Raw genomic sequence first — 18,590 nt, 5'->3', positions numbered from 1 at the left:
TGAAAAAGTTCGTCCAGTTCAGACTTATGTGGCGTATGGTACGTTTTTTAGGTGGGCGAATAAATGGTACACTTACCCTATAGGTAAATATTTACCTCCCCAGTAAATCCTAATGTTACTAATTACAGTTCAATTTGTACATTTTATCCCCAATAAAATATCGGGATAACTACTGAACTATAGATGGGAGGAGAGAGAGAGATGGGAGTGAAGGGAATAAAAACTGGGAGAGAGATAATGGGCCAAATTTTCAGAGTACAACATAGTAATAATAATAATAGTGCTTATTTATACTGCTCGCATAGGACTGAAAAGTCCCTTTACTCCAGCAGTAGGCTATATACTACTATTATTGTGGTCAAATTCTCAAATTATATTGAGGATAAAATTCCATACCTCGGCTGGGATTGAACCCACGCCCTCCTGTTTACCAGGCTAGCGCCTTGACCACTACACCACCGAGGTAGGTATTCCATACCTCGGCTGGGATTGAACCCACGCCCTCCTGTTTACCAGGCGAGCGCCTTGACCACTACACCACCGAGGTAGGTATTCCATACCTCGGCTGGGATTGAACCCACGCCCTCCTGTTTACCAGGCGAGCGCCTTGACCACTACACCACCGAGGCAGGATGAACATAGTAGGTACACTGAGAAGAAAACTAGGGTGTCGGAAGCCCAATCGGGTGACTGGATTCCGGCACTCTAATATTGAACTCTGTATCAGGAAGCTCGACACTATAATATAGCATTCCAACAGCCTAAATCAGGGGAAGTAACCCAATAATAGAGTTCTTCCACCCTGAAGACCCCTCGGCCCCCCTGAATCCCTCACCTATGTAGGTAGATAACTAGAAATATGTATAGCTATGTACTGTATTAAAAAGACACACACAGCTTACTGGTGGTTACGCTCAGGACTTTAGCTTCGTACGCATAGGAGTTCTGCAGACGCCAAGTAATGGTTTTGAGTCCCGGATCACCAGCGGGGGGCCCAACACCCAGGGAGACGGATTTCTTAAACACACTGTAGATATGGGAAGAATAAGTTGTGTTAAACCCGGTATACTGCCCTCCATAATTCCTAGGTAGCATATCCAAAATACCAAGTTTTTTTTTTTTTCTTTCTTTCTTTCTTTCTTTCTTTCAGGAATTAGGGGCACGATTAGCCCAGTGGTAACGTGCTTGCTTGCCATGCAGAAGGTCCCGGATTCGAATCCCACCATCGACAAAAATTTGCACTCCTTTTTCAATCGCAAATATTTCAACGGGTTACTTTCTGGTGTTCTCGAGTTGACCCAGCACCTAAATGGGAAGTATTGTGTCTCTTTTCAAAGTTATCACCCATCTGACGAGGGACATACTACGGGATGGGCATACTATGACACAGACGACATGGGTCCAATGTAGCAGTTGTTTCATTGCTACAAAATAAAAACGGTGGTGAAACACTCATCTTTTACAACAATAACAACAACAAAAAACTTACCTGTTGACGGGATAAGCATTCTCTACAAGTTCCCAAACCTCAATGACAGAGTTGGTTTCCCCATTAGCTGCCACAATAACTGAATCTGCATCCTCCCGCACTATAAACCTTACTCGAGCCACTTTGTAAACTGTGGAGAGAGGAAAGAAATACAATACCTATCAATAGGGGAAAATGAAAAACATCGCAAAAAAGCGATCTGTTTTTCATTTTCCCCTATTGATTTTAATTTGTTTTACCAAGTGTTGTGTATACCCTTGAAAGTTCTAACTTTTTAACCCTTAAGTTCATACCGTATCACATATGATACATGAACTTCTCGGTACCACTGCTGCGATCTGTTAGACTTTTTTTGAACTTTGTTGATTCTGGGAGGTTCTCTATGCACTTGGCAACACTTTGTGATAGAGAGTTATCACTTTGTTTGGAATTTAAGAAAAATATTGCCATTTCTGTCGTGAAAACCAGCAGGTGTCTTCAGAGGAAGATATTGTGATTTTCAAGGTAAGTTTTGATGTGTTTCCGTAAATATTATTACTGTCGCAAAAAATATGGTCCTATTTCTTGTTCTTTCATAAATAAGACAACGCAAACAGGTGCTGCGGTTGGCAGTATTTAGGCCGATTTTTGACGGTTTTCCACCGCTTTTGGCGTTTTTCCTTTAGGGAACTTACTGCATGGTGTAACATATATGACACACTAAGGTTTTACCGGTATATCTCGGTTAAAAAAAAAAAATAATTAAAAAGAATGGGTATCTTAGAATTCTCTAAGGCAACACATATATTTTTTTCGGCAAAAAAGAAAAAATCATGCACTTAAGGGTTAATAACAATTAAAATATTTAAATTTCCACTCAGAATCTTCCACCCACCCTCGCTTCCTCTCTCTCTCTCTCTCTCCCCCAAATCTTCTTCTCCTCTCTCTCTCTCTCTCTCTCTTCCTATCTCTCTATCCCCTCCCTCTCTCTTTTAAATAACCCCCCTCTCTCAAATCTTCTCCTCCCTCTCTTTCTCTGAATACCCCTCCCTGATGTCTCTCTCACTCTTAAATACTCCCCCCCTCTCTCTCTCACGAATCTTCCTCTCTCTCTCTTTCTCTTAAACCTCTTCCTCTCTATTTCTCCCAAATCTCCCTCCCTCTCTCACTCTCTTAAATCTTGTCCTCTCCCCTTCCTCTCTCAAATCTCTCCCGAATTTCCCTCCCTCTCGCCCTATTTAATTTTCATGTCGGATTTTTTGAGTAGGTAGAAGTACCTACTAAAAAAAAAAAAAAAAAAAAAAAAAAAAATAGGTATTTAGGAGGTGTGTGCATAATCATACCATGTCAACCATGTGCATGACCGCATGCAATACATGTTGCTAAACATGCAATACATGTAGTTAAACATGTAAACATCTAGGCGCACGGCAGTGCGCCAGGCCAAGTTCCGGCCTGAGCACGCCAGTTATTAGTTTCCACATGTTATTCAACAGCTCAACATTATGGTAGTTTCAACAAATTGTCAGAAAAAAACTTGGTCTAATTTTTTTTAAAACGATTTTTTTAATATTATTATTATTTTTTTTACTCTTTTTCTCTCTCCTCCCTCTCCCTTTCCCTTGGTACATTTCTTTCCTCTTTTCGCTGTCGAAAACAGAGGTGTTTTTCATGTTGGGTGAGGATGAGAGAAGGAGAATGAAACTGAATTTAACGAGGTAACAACCCCGCACTAACACCTAGCACTCTGCCTTATAAGCGCTAAGTCGCGGGTTCGACTCTCGCCCGCGGGGTGAATTTTAAATAGTTCGTTCTCGGAACGGCTGGCTTTCTCTTGTCCTTTTCTCTTCGATTTCGGTACGATAAGACCTCCGTTGTTACAGTTTCCTCAGTCAAACCTTTATAATAACTTAACCCTTAAATTCATACCGTATCACATATGATACATTGATACATGATTTTAAAAATTTTTTTTTTTTTTTTTTTTTTTTTTTTTTAAGAAAGAAAAAAAAGACCGATTGCAATTTGCAATACTTTCTCTTCCTACAGCTTCCTACTTTCTAGCTTTTTACTGATTGTAATAGAAAGTACATAAAAAGACTGTTGTGTATCCACCCAGTATTTACAATCACCAGTCCACTCTGTTGTGTATCCACCCAGTATTTACAATCACAAAATATATGTACAAAAGCGTTGTAGGACAAAAACAGAAGAAATGAAACAGAGGAACTTGGTTTAAGAAGAAAAAACACATTTAGACTTACCGCTCAGATGACCACCTGTTTCGTTCAACCACTGCAACACAATAAATTAATGAAACACGTTGATCATTCTTAAAGAAAATTAAGTGTGGATTTCACAAATATTTTTTCAGTCCTCGGAAGGCCTGTTAAGCTAACAGCCTGTTAAGTTCCATTTGATTTGTATAGGCTTACCAGGGCTGTTAAGTTAACAGGCTGTTAGGGGCTAAAAAGAAGGCTGGTGAAATCCATCATAAACCTACTATTTAGGTTAAAGTTAGCCCCAGACGGAAACCGAACTCGCAACCTAGCACTTACAAGGCAGGAGCGCTACCGTTCAGGCCAACTAGGCTGACTATCTCTGTATTATTAGGGAAGATTTTTTTTTTTAAGAGGTTTGACAGAGGGAACTGTAACTGCTATGGTCTTATCATCCCAGAACGAACATTATCCCATCAGGATAAAATCCGTCCCGGGCGGGAATCGAACCCGCGGCCTAGCGCTTACAAGGCAGACGCGCCACCCGAACATTATCCCATCAGGATAAAATCCGCCCCGGGCGGGAATCGAACCCGCGGCCTAGCGCTTACAAGGCAGACGCAGACCTTATCCCATCAGGATAAAATCCGCCCCGGGCGGGAATCGAACCCGCGGCCTAGCGCTTACAAGGCAGACGCACTATTAACTAAGCTAACTAGGCTGGCTTATTAAGGAAGAAATAAGCCAGCCTAGTTAGCTTGGAGTGTAGCGCATCAGCCTAGTAAGCTTTATGTCTCGTGTTCGATTCTTGTCCGAGGCAAACTTTATCCTAAACAGATAAGGTTCGTTCTCGGAACGGCTGGCTTTCTCCTATCCTGTACTCCTTCCGATTCGATTTTGGGACAAGACAGCCGTTATTACAATTCCGTTGATCAAACCTCTTAAAATAATAATAAAAAGCTAATATTTATTAGGATACATAATTAGTATCATAGCTATTTTTATCTTTCAATTTATTTCGGATTTTTACTTTCCTTATCCTATAGGAAGGAAAGTAATTTCTTCTTGTTCTCTATAGAAAGTTTCAAACTTTTTCAGATTTTCAAGTATTATTTTAGCATAAAAAATCCCGGAGTAAAAACTTGATGATGACAAACAAGCTCATGTTTATTAGAATATTTCGGAGTAGCACATAATTAAAGGGATTTTATACCAGAGGGACGAATATTTGGGTTTTGAGTCAAACATCAAGTTTTTGATTACTATTAAAAACTAGGTACGCCAGCCTAGTTAGCTTAGTTGGTAGTGCATCTGCCTTGTAAGCGCCAGGCCGCGGGCTCGATTCCCGCCCGGGGCGGATTTTATCCTGATAGAATTTTTAAAAAAAAAAAAAAAAAAAAAAAAAAATGAAAAATAACTACCTAACAGTTTGATCTATTTTAATAAAATTTGTCGAAAATATTAGTCTTCTTCTTTTCTTCGCCTTTTCCCATGTTCAGCCTCTCAATCAGCTTTAGAGTGATCGCTTTGAGGCCAACTGGTTTTGGCTAAACAAAATTTTCCGAGTGGATGCCTTTCGCACTCAACCTTCGCTATTGATTTAGCATAAGGAAATTTGGACTTGTCTAGTCCCTGTTTATAGTCCCCTGGCTAGACGCTGATCTACTTTCTGTTTATAGTCCCTCAGCCAGACAGATTAAGGTAAAAGAGCATTAACTTTATTTATTATGGAATACATAAATATACAAAAAAATTGGTGTTCTCAAACACTTTATTATTAAATACATATACAAATTAGGTATTATTAAACACCATGCTTGTTATTAAATATAAAAATTACAAACCTAACTTTCACAGCCTTAACAAACTTAACTTTAATGGCAAGGACCACAACTTGAGCTTGAATAAATTCCAACTGATTAATTCGAGCGATCTGATTGGTGAACACAAATTCAATCAACCAATTGGACTGTTTAATTCATTTTTAACTCAAAGTATGGTCGGATAATGAATAATAAATAATTATACTTATAAATAATAAAAATATCTACATAATACATTAAAAATGGATTTTCGATAAGATACCTACCTCACAAACCAGGCTCTCCAAAGAAATGCCTAAATATGAGAGGTGAATCAAACGAGAGATGAATAACTGAGGAAAAAATATGTCTTTTTCCAAATCAGTTCAATTCGAGATCAGCGAAAAATCGTCTATTTCCTTCTTCTTCTTCTTTTTTAATCGTTACTTTGTATTTTATTCTTATTTTTTCACAACCCAAAAAAAAACCAAACTAACTTTTTCAAAAGGTCCGAAAAAAGGTAAGTGGAAACTCAGTTTGATCAATCCAACGGAATTTCCCTCATAAACCGAAGAAAAAAACAGGCAAAAATCGTCTCACTCCAAACAAACCTGAGAACTTAAACTTGACAATTGGAAAACGTCAAAGATACTTTTTTTATCGTCGTACTTTTTCGTAAAAATGAAATTTGAGAATTTTTTTCTCGACGAAATTTTCGCGGAAAAGTTCAGTCACACGATGTGTTCACTTCGAAGGCCGAAAGATAACTGAAGATTTTTTCAAACTGTTGATAACACTAGGAGAGGGGAGGGAGGAAGGGAGGAGAGGGGAGATAAAGGGTAACAGGTGGCGCTCTAAATAGGGAGCGTGGAAAAGCAACAGTTTGTGTGAGGGAGGAGGACTGAAATCGGGAGTGGGGGAAATCCAACTAGGAAGAGGGAGAGAGGCAGAGAGGGAGAAAACTAAAGCATAGAGAGGGGGAGGGAGGGAAAACTAATGAAATGTAGAGAAAGAAAGGGGGAGGAAGCAGGGAGAAAGGGAAGAAATACATAGAGGAAGGGAAAGAAGGGAACACTAATGAAAAGGGAATGAAATGCATATAGAAAGAGGGAGGGAAGCGGAAAACTAAAAGCATAGAAAGAGGGAAAACTAATGGGATGTAGAGAAAGAAAGAGGGAAGAGGGGAAGATGCAACCAGAAAGGGGAGAAAAACTAAAACATAGAAAGGGAAAACTATACAGATATAAAAGAGGGGTAAAATATAGTGAGGGAGGGAGGAAATAGGTATAAAGAGGGGGGAAAAACTAAAAACATCGCGAAAGTGAGCAACAGTTTGTGTGAGGGAATGAAATACCTACATTTAGGGAGGGGACAAATTTTATCCTCATTTATTTGAGATTTTGACCACATAATAATGGAGCTCTAAGGGTTAGGTGATAGAAAACGCCTCCGGCGTTAACCCCGGCGTTAACCTCGCCTAGTGGTTACCTTCCACTCAAGAGTCTATTATTATTATTAAAAGTTATTAGAAATCCCGACTGGCTAATCCTATAGCTACTCGTACATCCGTGTGCAAATCCTTGAGTTTTAACCCCAAATATCTCAAAATGTGGCTTAATCCTGCACAAATAGGACTGGCTGTGGGACTATAAACAGGGAGGAGAACAGCTAACCCTAACCAGCCTAGCTAGCTGGCAGTTTCAAAGGGTTCTCCCTGCTTTTAAAGAATAAGCACAAGTCCTCACGATGGTTGACTGCGGTTTAGGACGAGCCAATTAAACATGGTTAGAGACCATCACCCCGGTGTATGGCAGATACAAAAATATGTCTTTTCATTACTCTGCCAACACCATTCGGCGAAAGCTAAAGCCGCTACAACAACAACAACAACAAGAATCACTTTATCCCAACAATCTAAACAAAGTCTCATATGGGGTAATATATAATTTATGGGATTTGATGGGGACAATAATACATACAATAGACAACCAACCTCAGTGGTGTAGTGGTTAGCACGGTGGACTCTGGATCTGGAGGTTGGTGGTTCGAGTCCTAGTCAAGTCATTAAATTTAGCTTAGTTTATCAAGCGAGGAAGGACATTTGTGACAAGCATTTAATGCTCAACACAATTAAAATTCCTTTATAATACATACAATGGTAAGATTACAATTTAGTTTCTTAATTTACTCAGAGAGAGAAACACAATCAATAATTTATTGATGAGCTGCCCAGCGTCTGGGTTGCCATATGACACAGCATACAACTCAAACAGACATGTCACATTAAAATTAAATTGAAAAGATTAAAAATTAAAAAAAAAAAAAAAAAAAAAAAAAAAAAAAAAAAAAAAAAAAAAAAAAAAAAAAACATGGATAAATTGGTGTAGGTGATTGAGATTGTATCATCATTGCGGAGAGCTGCAGAGATGGCGATGGATAATAGCGAGTGTATCTTTTAATATGATCAGGGCAAGTTCTTTTAATTTACAATACAATCAATCATACCTCCCTTGTAAGCATTAGGTCGCGTGTTCTATTCCTGCCCGTGATTCAGTGGCGCTTGTAATTGAATGAGCGTGTTCACACTTGAACGCTCTGAACGTTGTCCGTCTCTGAAACTTTTTTTTTCTGTTTTAAGTGGTAATCAACTGAACGGGACGTTTTTTACTATCTAGTGTGAACTCAACGGAACGGAACAGTTTTTTACTGTCCAACAGTAAAAAAACGTCGCAGTTTTTTTACTGTGCAGTGTGAACCTAGTGTTAGGGCCCTCCGTTTCCCTGCCGCGGTATTATTCGTGGCTTGTTCATCAAGTTTCCACAGTTACGGCAGAGCTTACTTTCGCTCTAGCGGCCTAGACGAGAACTAAAGTAGCGTGTTCCATTCTGATTAGATGCGCGCGCATAGAGTTTATAGCAGCGCTCTAGCGGCCTAGACGCGAACTAAAGTAGCGTGTTCCATTCTCATTAGATGCGCGCGCATAGAGTTTATAGCAGCGCTCTAGCGGCCTAGACGAGAACTAAAGTAGCGCGTTCCATTCTCATTAGATGCGCGCGCATATTTTGTGAGTAGGGCATTTACGTTCACTTTCTCCGTGGCTAAACACCTGTGAAAGAAAAAGAGGAATAATAATAATATTATATAATAATTATCATTATTATTTTGAAGAGGTTTGACAGAGGGAACTGTAACTGCTAAGGTCTTATCGTCCCGAAATCGAAGAGAGAAAGACAGGATAGGAGAAAGTCAGCCGTTCCGAGAACGAACCTAATCCGTTTAGGATAATATCCGGCCTGGGTGGGAATCGAACCCGCGGCCTAGTGCTTATAAGGCAAACGCGTTATCCTTCAAGTTAACTAGGCTGGCTCAACATATTACTTCTTCGGACCAGGGAAAGGCAATTATATCTTCAGTTCAGATAGGTTAAAAATGGATCTCAAATATAAGACCCTATGGGGGGGACAAACTTACTTTTTTTTAAGCAAGGGTCAGAGCCTGTTTATTTACAAGAATAGGAAATAAACAATACATAATATATGGTAAACTTACTCAATATAGGGCCTTATGTCTTCCAACGTCCATTTATCTTGTACTTGAAACAGCTGGTCTATTCTGGTCTTGATGTCTTCAGATAAGTTGACTTCCGGGAAATATTGCACCACAACGGGTTTGCTAGATTGCCTCACAAAGGCTAGGCCTTCCAATTGTTTCAGATTCGTTTTTAGACCTTTGGGGAATTGTAATGAAAATTAACGACACTTGAAAAACTTTTCCAGTAGAAAAATAAAATGGAAATAAACGAAAACAACGAATGTAAAATAATAAATTAAATAAAATAGAAAAAATAATCTCCTCCCAGACAAATAAATTTTGGGGATGAGCTATTCATTTTTCGGGAAAAGTCACGACTTTGGGTCGGGGTTGTGTTTTTTTGGGTCTTTTGGACACCCGGAATTTTTGTTCTTTTTTCAAGAGGTTTGACAGAGGGATTTGTAACTGCTAAGGTCTTATCGCCCTGAAATCGAAGAGAGAATGAGTACAGGATAGGAGAAAGCCAGCCGTTCCGAAAACAAACCTGATCTGATTAGGATAAAGTTCGCCCCGGGCGGGAATCAAACCCACGCCCTAGCTCTTACAAGGCAGGAGTGCGACCGGCCAGGCTAACTAGGCTGGCTATCTCTGCACATGGACATAAGCCAGCCCAGTTAATTGAAAGGTAACGCGTCTGCTTTGTAAGCTCTAAGTAGCGGGTTCGATTCCCGCTTAGGGCCAGGGCGGATTTCACATTAAACAGATAACAATTTGTGTTTTCGGAATGGCTGGCTTACTCCTATCCTGTCTTCCTTCCTCTTCGCTTTCGGGACGATAAGCAGTTACAGTTCCCTCTATCAAACCTCTTGAAATAAGAAAGAAAAATTAATAACAGTAGAACATACCTTCAGGTACACTGGCTTGCCACACAGTCAAGAAATCATTGAGAATAAATTTCTCTGTAGGTCTCAACAAGGCTTCTCCTATCACTCGACATATCTTATCTTCTATCAGGCAGTAGTATGGTTCTCCTGTAAAGAAAAGACAGTGAAACTATAATCCGTGGAGAAAAGTAGCTTCTGCTGTCTAGTGGGTATTACACTAGCCTGGTACCCGGGACGGGTTCGATGCCCGGCGGGTTAAAAGGTTTTTCGGCTCTGTGCTTGGAGTTCGGGGTGCACTCAGCCTCGTGAGGACAATTAAGTAGCTACTTTAATCGAGTAGCGACCAGTGGCGGCATTACCAGAGTAAAAAGAAAAATTATAGATCTATATCTATATGTCAGAAATAGTACAGGAGGTTCTTAGTACTGCTGTGATATCCACAAAAATTGTCCACAAACAAATCATGATTTAGATTTTACTACATATTATTGAGGTCAAATTCTCGAACAATGTTGAAGATAAAATTCCATACATCGGCTGAGATTGAACCCACGCCTTCCTGTTTACCAGGCGAGTGTACACCACCGAGGCAGGTGAATACTCACCGTTTTGATTTGTCTTGTCGGTTGACTCCACCATATAGTGGTCAAATAGAAAGTCCACTATTTCCGCTGGCACCAGGGCCTCTAGGGTGACCTTGGTTTCAGTGCGGTCGATCTGGTCCGCAGACCACGAGTTGGAATCCACAAGGTTCAAAATATGTGAGAGCATGCGGAAGTTATAGTCGTGATCCAGAGTTCTGATGTAGCCTGGAAATAGAAGGAACCGAAAACCAAGAGATGCTAAGTGGAAAAGAACGCCCTAGGTAGATAGATAATCTATTTCTTTTCTCTCTCTCTTTCTCTCTCTCTCTCTCTCTCTCTCTCTCTCTCTCTTTAATGATCCAAAAAGGAGTTTTTAGTGATCTAAAAAGGAGGAGTTTTTAAAAACTCTTGTTTGGATAATTAAAACCTCCCTTTATGGGTCATTAATAACTCATTTTTTTGGTCATTAAAAATTCTCCCCTTAGTTAAATCTCTCATTAAGTCATTGGTGAAATCCGCCAATAGTACAGTTTGCTCTATCAAACCTCTTGATTTCAATGCACTGTTGGTCTGTTGGTGGGTTCACAGTTTCCTCTGTTGTACCGAGGGTTTCATCACTAATTTCAATGCACTGTTGGTCTGTTGGTGGGTTCACAGTTTCCTCTGTTGTACCGAGGGTTTCATCACTCATTTCAATGCACTGTTGGTTTGATGGTGGACACAGGCTTTCCTCTGTTCTACCAAGGGTTTCCTCAGTCATTTGGTTGCACTGTTGGTCTGTTGGTGGGTTCACAGTTTCCTCTGTTGTACCGAGGGTTTCATCACTAATTTCAATGCACTGTTGGTTTGATGGTGGACACAGGCTTTCCTCCATTCTACCAAGGGTTTCCTCAGTCATTTCAATGCACTGTTGGTTTGATGGTAGGCACACAGTTTCTTCAGACATTTGGTTGCACTGTCGGTTTGATGTTAGGTCCAGGGTTTCCTTGGTCATTTCAATGGACTGTTTATTTGATTGAGGGCTCAGAATTTCCTCTGTTGTACTGAGAGTTTCCTCAGTCATTTTGATGCGCTGTTGGTTTGATGGTGGTGGGCTCAAGATTTCCTTGTCCATTTGGTTGTCCTGTTGGATTGATGGTTGGCTGAGGGTTTCCTCAGCCATTTCGATGCACTGTTGGTTTGGGCACAAAGTTTCCTTTTTTTTCTGTTTTTTACATGGTTTTACTTAACTTGAGATCTCTGTTTGTAACCCAGCAATTGTTAGAAGGAGACTACGACCAGCGTAAATTGTTTTGTGAGCAAATGCATTCGGTGTTCAACGACAACGACAACATCCGCACTCTCTGACTTAGAGTTGAGAAGTTGCGGGTTCGATACTCAAATGTAATAGAAAGTCGTGTGATGTTCACACCAGATTTTTTTGACAGAGTCTGTCCACTAGTAGAGGAACTACAGCAAGTTCTTTTAATTTACAATACGATCAGGGCAAGTTCTTTTAATTTACAATACAATCAATCATACCTACTACAATCAATCCTCGTTAGCTTGGAAAGTTGTGTGCCTCCCTTGTAAGCATTAGGTCGCGTGTTCGATTCCTGCCCCGGAAGAACTCTATCCAAAAAGATAAGGTTTGTTCCAGGAACAGCTGGCTTTCTCCTATCATGTCCTTCTTCTATCTTAGATTTTAGGATGATAGGACCTCCATTTTCACATTTTTTTTCTCTCTTATAGGCATCTCGGGAAGAACTCTATCCAAAAAGATAAGGTTTGTTCCAGGAACAGCTGGCTTTCTCCTATCATGTCCTTCTTCTATCTTAGATTTTAGCATGATAGGACCTCCATTTTCACATTTTTTTCTCTTATAGCTATCTCTTTGAAATTTGAATCTTATAGGCATCCCTTTGAAATCTGACTAGTGTGATAAACAAATAAGCTTCTTACATTTTGTCTCACTAGTTCTCTCTCAGTCTCTGTGTTGTTCTCTTTAATGCGGGGATGATCGGGAAAGTACAGGCCTCGTATTAGAGTCAGGGAATTGGATGTTTCGGCTTCTTTTACTTGGAATGTTTGCCTCTGTGTACACAGAACTGGGGGATCACCTATGTCTCCTCTGAATAAGACCCTGGAAATTAGATAGAAATAATGTTACTGTAACTACCTACAAGAAAGAAAAAAAGTAACCAAATTCAGTGAAGCAATGACTGAGTGGGCATGACACTCCATGATGGGTTTGATTCCTATTGGATTGAAATTTTTTGACTCTGTAAGTAATTAGAGTTTGGGGTACACTTAGCCTTGTGAGGAGCAAAACAAAATTTGATTGATCTTACAAAAGGCTGATAGAAATCAAAATAAATTTTTCTATGGAATTAAAAAAAAGGTAAATAATGATTTGAAGTGAGTGGTTTAAAGTTCTCTAATAGAATCAAACCATGTTAATCCAATTGGATTAACACATAGCTCTGAGGCATTACCTGTTCCCTTGTTGAATTTCACTGATTAGTGACTGGGGAATTTCCATGAGTTTCAGAGATTGCATGGAGCTACCCATATAAATGGCTTGTGTGATGGGACATAGTTCATCTTCGGTTAGTTTAGCATGGGCAATGACAACTTTGGAATCTTGAACAGTTCTCTCATACCTACAGAAGAAAAGAAGAAATATTTTAGGGTTGGGTTCACAACGTGATTTCAAACTCTATTTTGGTTACTAAACAATCTGGCTGTTTTTTCTTTTTTTTTTTAATACAAACAGAAACACACTGCTGTCTCACACAAAGGACCCCCTTTGCTCTTCAGCGGGAGAAATCAGCAGAGTCATAGGAACCCTACTTGGTTCTTATAACTTAGAAGAAGTTTTTGTTGTGTAAAATAGTTTTATACCTAAACAGAAATAGGAGAAGTACTCACAGGGTGTCCTCAGTCATTTTGATGAACTGTTGGTTTGATGGTTGGCTCAGAGTTTCCTCAGACATTTGGCTCCACTGTTGGTTTATTGGTGGGGTCAGTATTTCCTCAGCCATTTCAATGCACTGTTGGTCTGTTGGTGGGTTCACAGTTTCCTCCGTTCTACCAAGGGTTTCCTCAGTCATTTCAATGCACTGTTGATTTGATGGTGGACACAGGCTTTCCTCCATTCTACCAAGGGTTTCCTCAGCCATTTGGTTGCACTGTTGGTTTGATGGTTGGCTCAGGGTTTCCTCAGACATTTCAATGCACTGTTGGTCTGATGGTGGGTTCACAGTTTCCTCTGTTGTACCGAGGGTTTCATCACTCATTTCAATGCACTGTTGGTTTGATGGTGGACACGGGCTTTCCTCCATTCTACCAAGGGTTTCCTCAGTCATTTCAATGCACTGTTGGTTTGATGGTTGGCTCAGGGTTTCCTCAGACATTTCAATGCACTGTTGGTCTGATGGTGGGTTCACAGTTTCCTCTGTTGTACCGAGGGTTTCAACACTCATTTCAATGCACTGTTGGTTTGATGGTGGACACAGGCTTTCCTCCGTTCTACCAAGGGTTTCCTCAGTCATTTCAATGCACTGTTGGTTTGGTGGTTGGCTCAGGGTTTCCTCAGACATTTGGCTCCACTGTTGGTTTAATGGTTGGCTCAGTATTTCCTCAGCCATTTCAATGCACTGTTGGTCTGTTGGTGGGTTCACAGTTTCCTCTGTTGTACCGAGGGTTTCATCACTCATTTCAATGCACTGTTGGTTTGATGGTGGACACAGGCTTTCCTCCATTCTACCAAGGGTTTCCTCAGCCATTGGGTTGCACTGTTGGTCTATTGGTGGGTTCACAGTTTCCTCTGTTGTACCAAGGGTTTCATCACTCATTTCAATGCACTGTTGGTTTGATGGTGGACACAGGCTTTCCTCCATTCTACCATCCTTTCGCCCCAGGACTGTCATTTGTCATCTAAAGTGTTCTTGTTACGTGACTGCAGTCTACAAAGAACGATCCATTACTTTTGGAAAACAAGACTCTGCTATGCAATATATCATAACCTTAGTGCTTCTGCCATTAAGAATGGTTTCAAATTGTTTGTATTGAACTTATACTCAAAAGTCGGGCGGGAAGTATCAGTTGACCTTTCAAAGGGATGCAATTTGAAATGTTCCAGAATGGTGTCGTGGCTTGTGATTCATGAAATGTTGCCTTCAAAACCTCTCATACCTTTATTCACAAGGCTATTGTTTTAGAAATTGTTCATTACCTATAGCTCTTGAAAATGTCTTGTCAGACATTGTGATTGATGCAAACAGTTCACAATGAAGTCCCATAGAAACCCTATTTCTAAGTGGGGTTAATAGTGCACCTTGTTCACTGAACAATAGTACTAGTAATAGGTCATATCTACGATAGAATCCGTATGATTTTGTGGCGCTCACAACAACACTCAACACAAATAAAATCTTACATAGAAAACGCAGGTTCTCGTTTCTCCACAATTTCCATCTCTGAAGTATAAATATCACTTCCAAATTCCTGGCCAGCACCTGAGAGCTATGTCTAACTGATGAGTTCCAATAAGAACGAAACGCGTCTTAGGCTGCTTCCAGGTGTTGGCTAAACTCTCCTTCCAGGTCTCTTGGAGAATGTGTCTCACAGTGACGCTGTGTGAGAAAGTTTTCCACTTGTGCTTTTTAGCAGCAAGCACCTAGCTTTTATGTTAGCTCACCAGCTGAACAGTTCCAGAGCCCAAAGAATGCTATTTGATATGTTTACTACTGGAGAATGGGCAGACATTTGGTTGCAATGTTGGTCTGATGGTAGGTTCACAGTTTCCTCAGTCATTTTGACACACTGTTGCTGTTGTTTTGATGGTTGGCTCAGGGTTTCTTCAGTCATATGGTTGTACTGTTGGTTTGATGGTTGGCTCAGGGTTTCCTCAGCCATTTCAATGCACTGTTGGTTTGGGCACAAAGTTTCCTCAGACATTTGGTTGCAATGTTGGTCTGATGGTAGGTTCACAGTTTCCTCAGTCATTTTGACACACTGTTGCTGTTGTTTTGATGGTTGACTCAGGGTTTTTTCAGTCATTTGGTTGTACTGTTGGTTTGATGCTGGGTATAGACTTTCCTCTGTTGTACGAAGAGTTTCCTCACTCATTTCCATGGACTGTTGTTTTGATGGTGGACACGGGCTTTCTTCTGTTGTGGCGTGGGCTTCCTCGTCCATTTGGACACACTGATGGTCTGATGGTTGGCTCAGGGTTTCCTCAGTCATTTCAATGCACTGCTGGTCTGTTTGTGGGCACACAGTTTTCATGGACATTTCAATGCAATGTTGGTTTGTTGATGGGCTCAGGATGTCCTCACTCATTTGGTTGCACTGTTGGTTTGATGCTGGGTATAGGCTTTCCTCTGTTGTACGAAGAGTTTCCTCACTCATTTCCATGGACTGTTGTTTTGATGGTGGACACAGGTTTTCCTCTGTTGTACCAAGGGTTTTATCAGTCATTTCCATGGACTGTTGGTTTGAAGGTTGGCACAGAGTTTGTTCATCCATTTCTATGCACTGTTGGTCTGATGCTGGGCTCAGGGTTTCCTCAACCATTTTCGGATGTAGGTAGGTACTGTTTTACTAGGGTTTTAATCAGGTGTCTTCTCAGTTTAAAGTCAAAAATCTGAAATGCTACACACTCGACATTTCGGAAAACGCAAAATCAAGGAAATATACTAAAAAACAAGAAAAATAATGGAAAAACGGTAGAACTTTCCTCAAAACTAAAATTTCTGGTTGAAATTTGAAAACACAAAAAACCGTTCCCGCTTAAAGTGAAAATTTGAATTTTTCGATTATTACGATTATTCCAGTATCGATATTTACCTATCGATTAATCGACCAGTTTGGGGTTATGGGGCCTGTTTCACGAATCGCGCCCGCATCCCATACATATCAAAAGTTGTCCAAGGAGCCAAGTTGGCTTCTTGGACACTATTTTTTCCAAGACTTTCACTCATTTTTAGCGTACCATTTTCAATGTTGCTTAACATACGTGCACTTCTGCGAGTTGAAAAGTTCTTTTCTTGAAAATGATGCAAAGTGTGATCGTGTGAACAGACCTTTAAAAGTTCGATATCGTGTGTGATCGATTAATCGATCTTCTTATCATTACATTTCGATAATGTAAACAAACGAAAAATATTTTTTCATAAAAATAAAATGAAAATGTGAAATAAATGTGAGAAAACAGGAAAACTAAAGAAGAAAATATTTATTAATTAATAATTTAATTAAATAGTCCAATGGATATTTGATTTTACTATTCAATATTTGACTGCCCATTGTTCCTGTATAAAAAATTCAACCATCATGTTTCAACTAAGAATCTTATCAAACTGTGTTCTCCATCAGTTGAACAGTAACGGGAAACTGTTCCTACCACTTATCACAACTGCCAGTGATCTCCACACAAGTCAGAGCTGTCTTAAGAAATCACTCGCAGAGATAGAAGTCCCTCGATTCACCCGACATAACAATGTGGTGTTTCCTCCGCAGCAAGAAGGTGAAGAAAGGAGGCCAGCTTTTGTTTGTCACTTTAAGGAGAAGATAAAGTACAGTCCCGACAAGATGTGGTACATTGCATGTCTCATACGAGGAATGAGTGTTGATCAAGCACTGATTCAACTGGGATATGTTGCCAAGAAAGGTATTTTTTTTTTTTTTTTTTTTTTTTGGTTAAAACCAGTATTAAATTGGAGTTTTTTTCCAAAAAAGGTTTTTTTTTTTTTTTTTTTTTTTTTTTTCCTCGGAACTTGTTCTGGGAGCCGTAATTTTAAACTCATGGGAAAAGAGTTCAATCACAATTAAAGGCTAATGAGAAAGTGTCCTTCATAGGTGTATTGAAAAATTTCACTATTATTTACCTACCCAAAATCGGTTTGTTATTGTAGTAGCATATTCATAGCATCCATCTATCTATTGTGAGAACCAAATTTGGTTCACTTTGTTCAGTTTAAGATTGCCTTTAGAACTGTAATAGTCCCAACTAGGGTCTAGGAAGAACCACAACTGTACGTTTCCCTCTTTTTTTTCAGGAGCCCCTTTCATCCGGGACACAATTCTTGAAGCTCAGGAAATGGCTGTCAAAGATCACAATGTTGAGTTCAAGAGCAATCTGTGGGTTGCGGAGAGTTTTGTTCTAAAAGATATTGTCATCAAGGGAATGCGAAGACATGCTCGTGTGCGAATGGGTAGAGTGGAGTATAAATATTGTACCTACTTTGTGCGCTTGGAAGAAGGCAAACCTCCAAAGAACTATTACTGGACAGGACCTCAAACAGGGCCAGAGAAACTGGAGGAATATTTGCAATCACTGAGATATAGAAAAATCTCAAGTTCTTTGTAAACCCTTGTATTTATTCTGATGAGAGACAGATTTATGAAATAAAATAGTGGAATGTCATTCTGAATCTAGATTGATTTTTCAAGAAGTTCAACATCACTTTATAACTTCCAAGTTCTCTAAGTGATGGGCTTTTCCCTCCATTTAGTGACAAGCTACCCACTTCCTCGCATTAACCTCACCCAGTCTGAGTGGGGCCGGGAAAAACCAGCAGCACACAATTGACCAGAAAGTCAGTGCTGTAGTGGTTAGAGTGGTCTGAACCTGGAGATTGATGGTTCGAGTCCATGACAAGTCATAAATTTAGTGAGGCATATGAATCAGCATTACATGTGAAAACATTGATAGTCAGTTTCAAAATTCCAAGTCTGAAAAAAGAATTGGTTTAGAATCAAAGCAAAACAAAAGATTTAAATAAAGAAAAATAATGTTCATGGACTATTGTTATTTTGATAAATAATTAAATAGAATGCCCTTTTTATAAGGACATTTTAAATTTTGAAAATTCATAAATTTGTATAATATCTATTTCATGGAGCTTTAAAATAGGAAATAGGAGGGACCTAGCAGTAGGGGGAAAAAGTGGCCCTTATTCAAATGGTTTAGTTTTATATTTTAAAACAATATAATTATATAAATAATTACACAATAAAATACAGAAGGTATCTCCCTAAGATTATGAAACCTTTGTGGAGGAATTCATAAGGCTCGTAGGAGATTGAGGATGAAAACAAAAAATTCTAGCTTTCAA

The 18,590-nt window shown here is 39.6% G+C and overlaps 4 protein-coding genes and 1 long non-coding RNA gene across 5 annotated transcripts; 1 reads left to right on the top strand and 4 right to left on the bottom strand.

The window, feature by feature from the left end:
* Positions 1-879: 879 nt before the first annotated feature.
* Positions 880-1,939, bottom strand: LOC113466345 (mediator of RNA polymerase II transcription subunit 16-like). Its single transcript, XM_026821661.1, has 3 exons — positions 1,909-1,939; positions 1,490-1,619; positions 880-1,027 (listed from the first exon to the last, which is right to left on the bottom strand). Exons 1-3 carry the CDS (start codon positions 1,937-1,939, stop codon positions 880-882), a joined length of 309 nt encoding a protein of 102 aa, XP_026677462.1.
* Positions 1,940-3,432: 1,493 nt separating this feature from the next.
* Positions 3,433-6,853, bottom strand: LOC113466348. The gene is made up of 2 exons (XR_003390773.1): positions 5,777-6,853; positions 3,433-3,763 (listed from the first exon to the last, which is right to left on the bottom strand). It is a non-coding gene; the product is annotated as an uncharacterized LOC113466348 (long non-coding RNA).
* A 1,296-nt stretch (positions 6,854-8,149) lies between these two features.
* Positions 8,150-14,370, bottom strand: LOC103506669. Its single transcript, XM_026821660.1, has 9 exons — positions 13,399-14,370; positions 12,963-13,130; positions 12,384-12,610; positions 11,719-11,725; positions 11,017-11,630; positions 10,510-10,713; positions 9,926-10,051; positions 9,039-9,216; positions 8,150-8,595 (listed from the first exon to the last, which is right to left on the bottom strand). The coding sequence occupies exons 1-9, from the start codon at positions 14,367-14,369 to the stop codon at positions 8,490-8,492; spliced, it is 2,601 nt and encodes an 866-aa protein (XP_026677461.1). The 5' UTR covers position 14,370; the 3' UTR covers positions 8,150-8,489.
* A 795-nt stretch (positions 14,371-15,165) lies between these two features.
* Positions 15,166-16,047, bottom strand: LOC108252061. Its single transcript, XM_017442957.1, has one exon. It carries the CDS (start codon positions 16,045-16,047, stop codon positions 15,166-15,168), a length of 882 nt encoding a protein of 293 aa, XP_017298446.1.
* Positions 16,048-16,656: 609 nt separating this feature from the next.
* Positions 16,657-18,590, top strand: LOC103506660 (39S ribosomal protein L22, mitochondrial). The gene is made up of 2 exons (XM_008471055.3): positions 16,657-17,143; positions 17,532-18,590. The coding sequence occupies exons 1-2, from the start codon at positions 16,807-16,809 to the stop codon at positions 17,840-17,842; spliced, it is 648 nt and encodes a 215-aa protein (XP_008469277.1). The 5' UTR covers positions 16,657-16,806; the 3' UTR covers positions 17,843-18,590.

Source organism: Diaphorina citri, unplaced genomic scaffold (assembly GCF_000475195.1).
Source record: "Diaphorina citri unplaced genomic scaffold, Diaci psyllid genome assembly version 1.1 scaffold253, whole genome shotgun sequence".
NCBI lineage: Eukaryota > Metazoa > Arthropoda > Insecta > Hemiptera > Psyllidae > Diaphorina > Diaphorina citri.
Note: the sequence above shows the minus strand (reverse complement) of the source record. Positions and strands in the feature narration are given on the sequence as shown.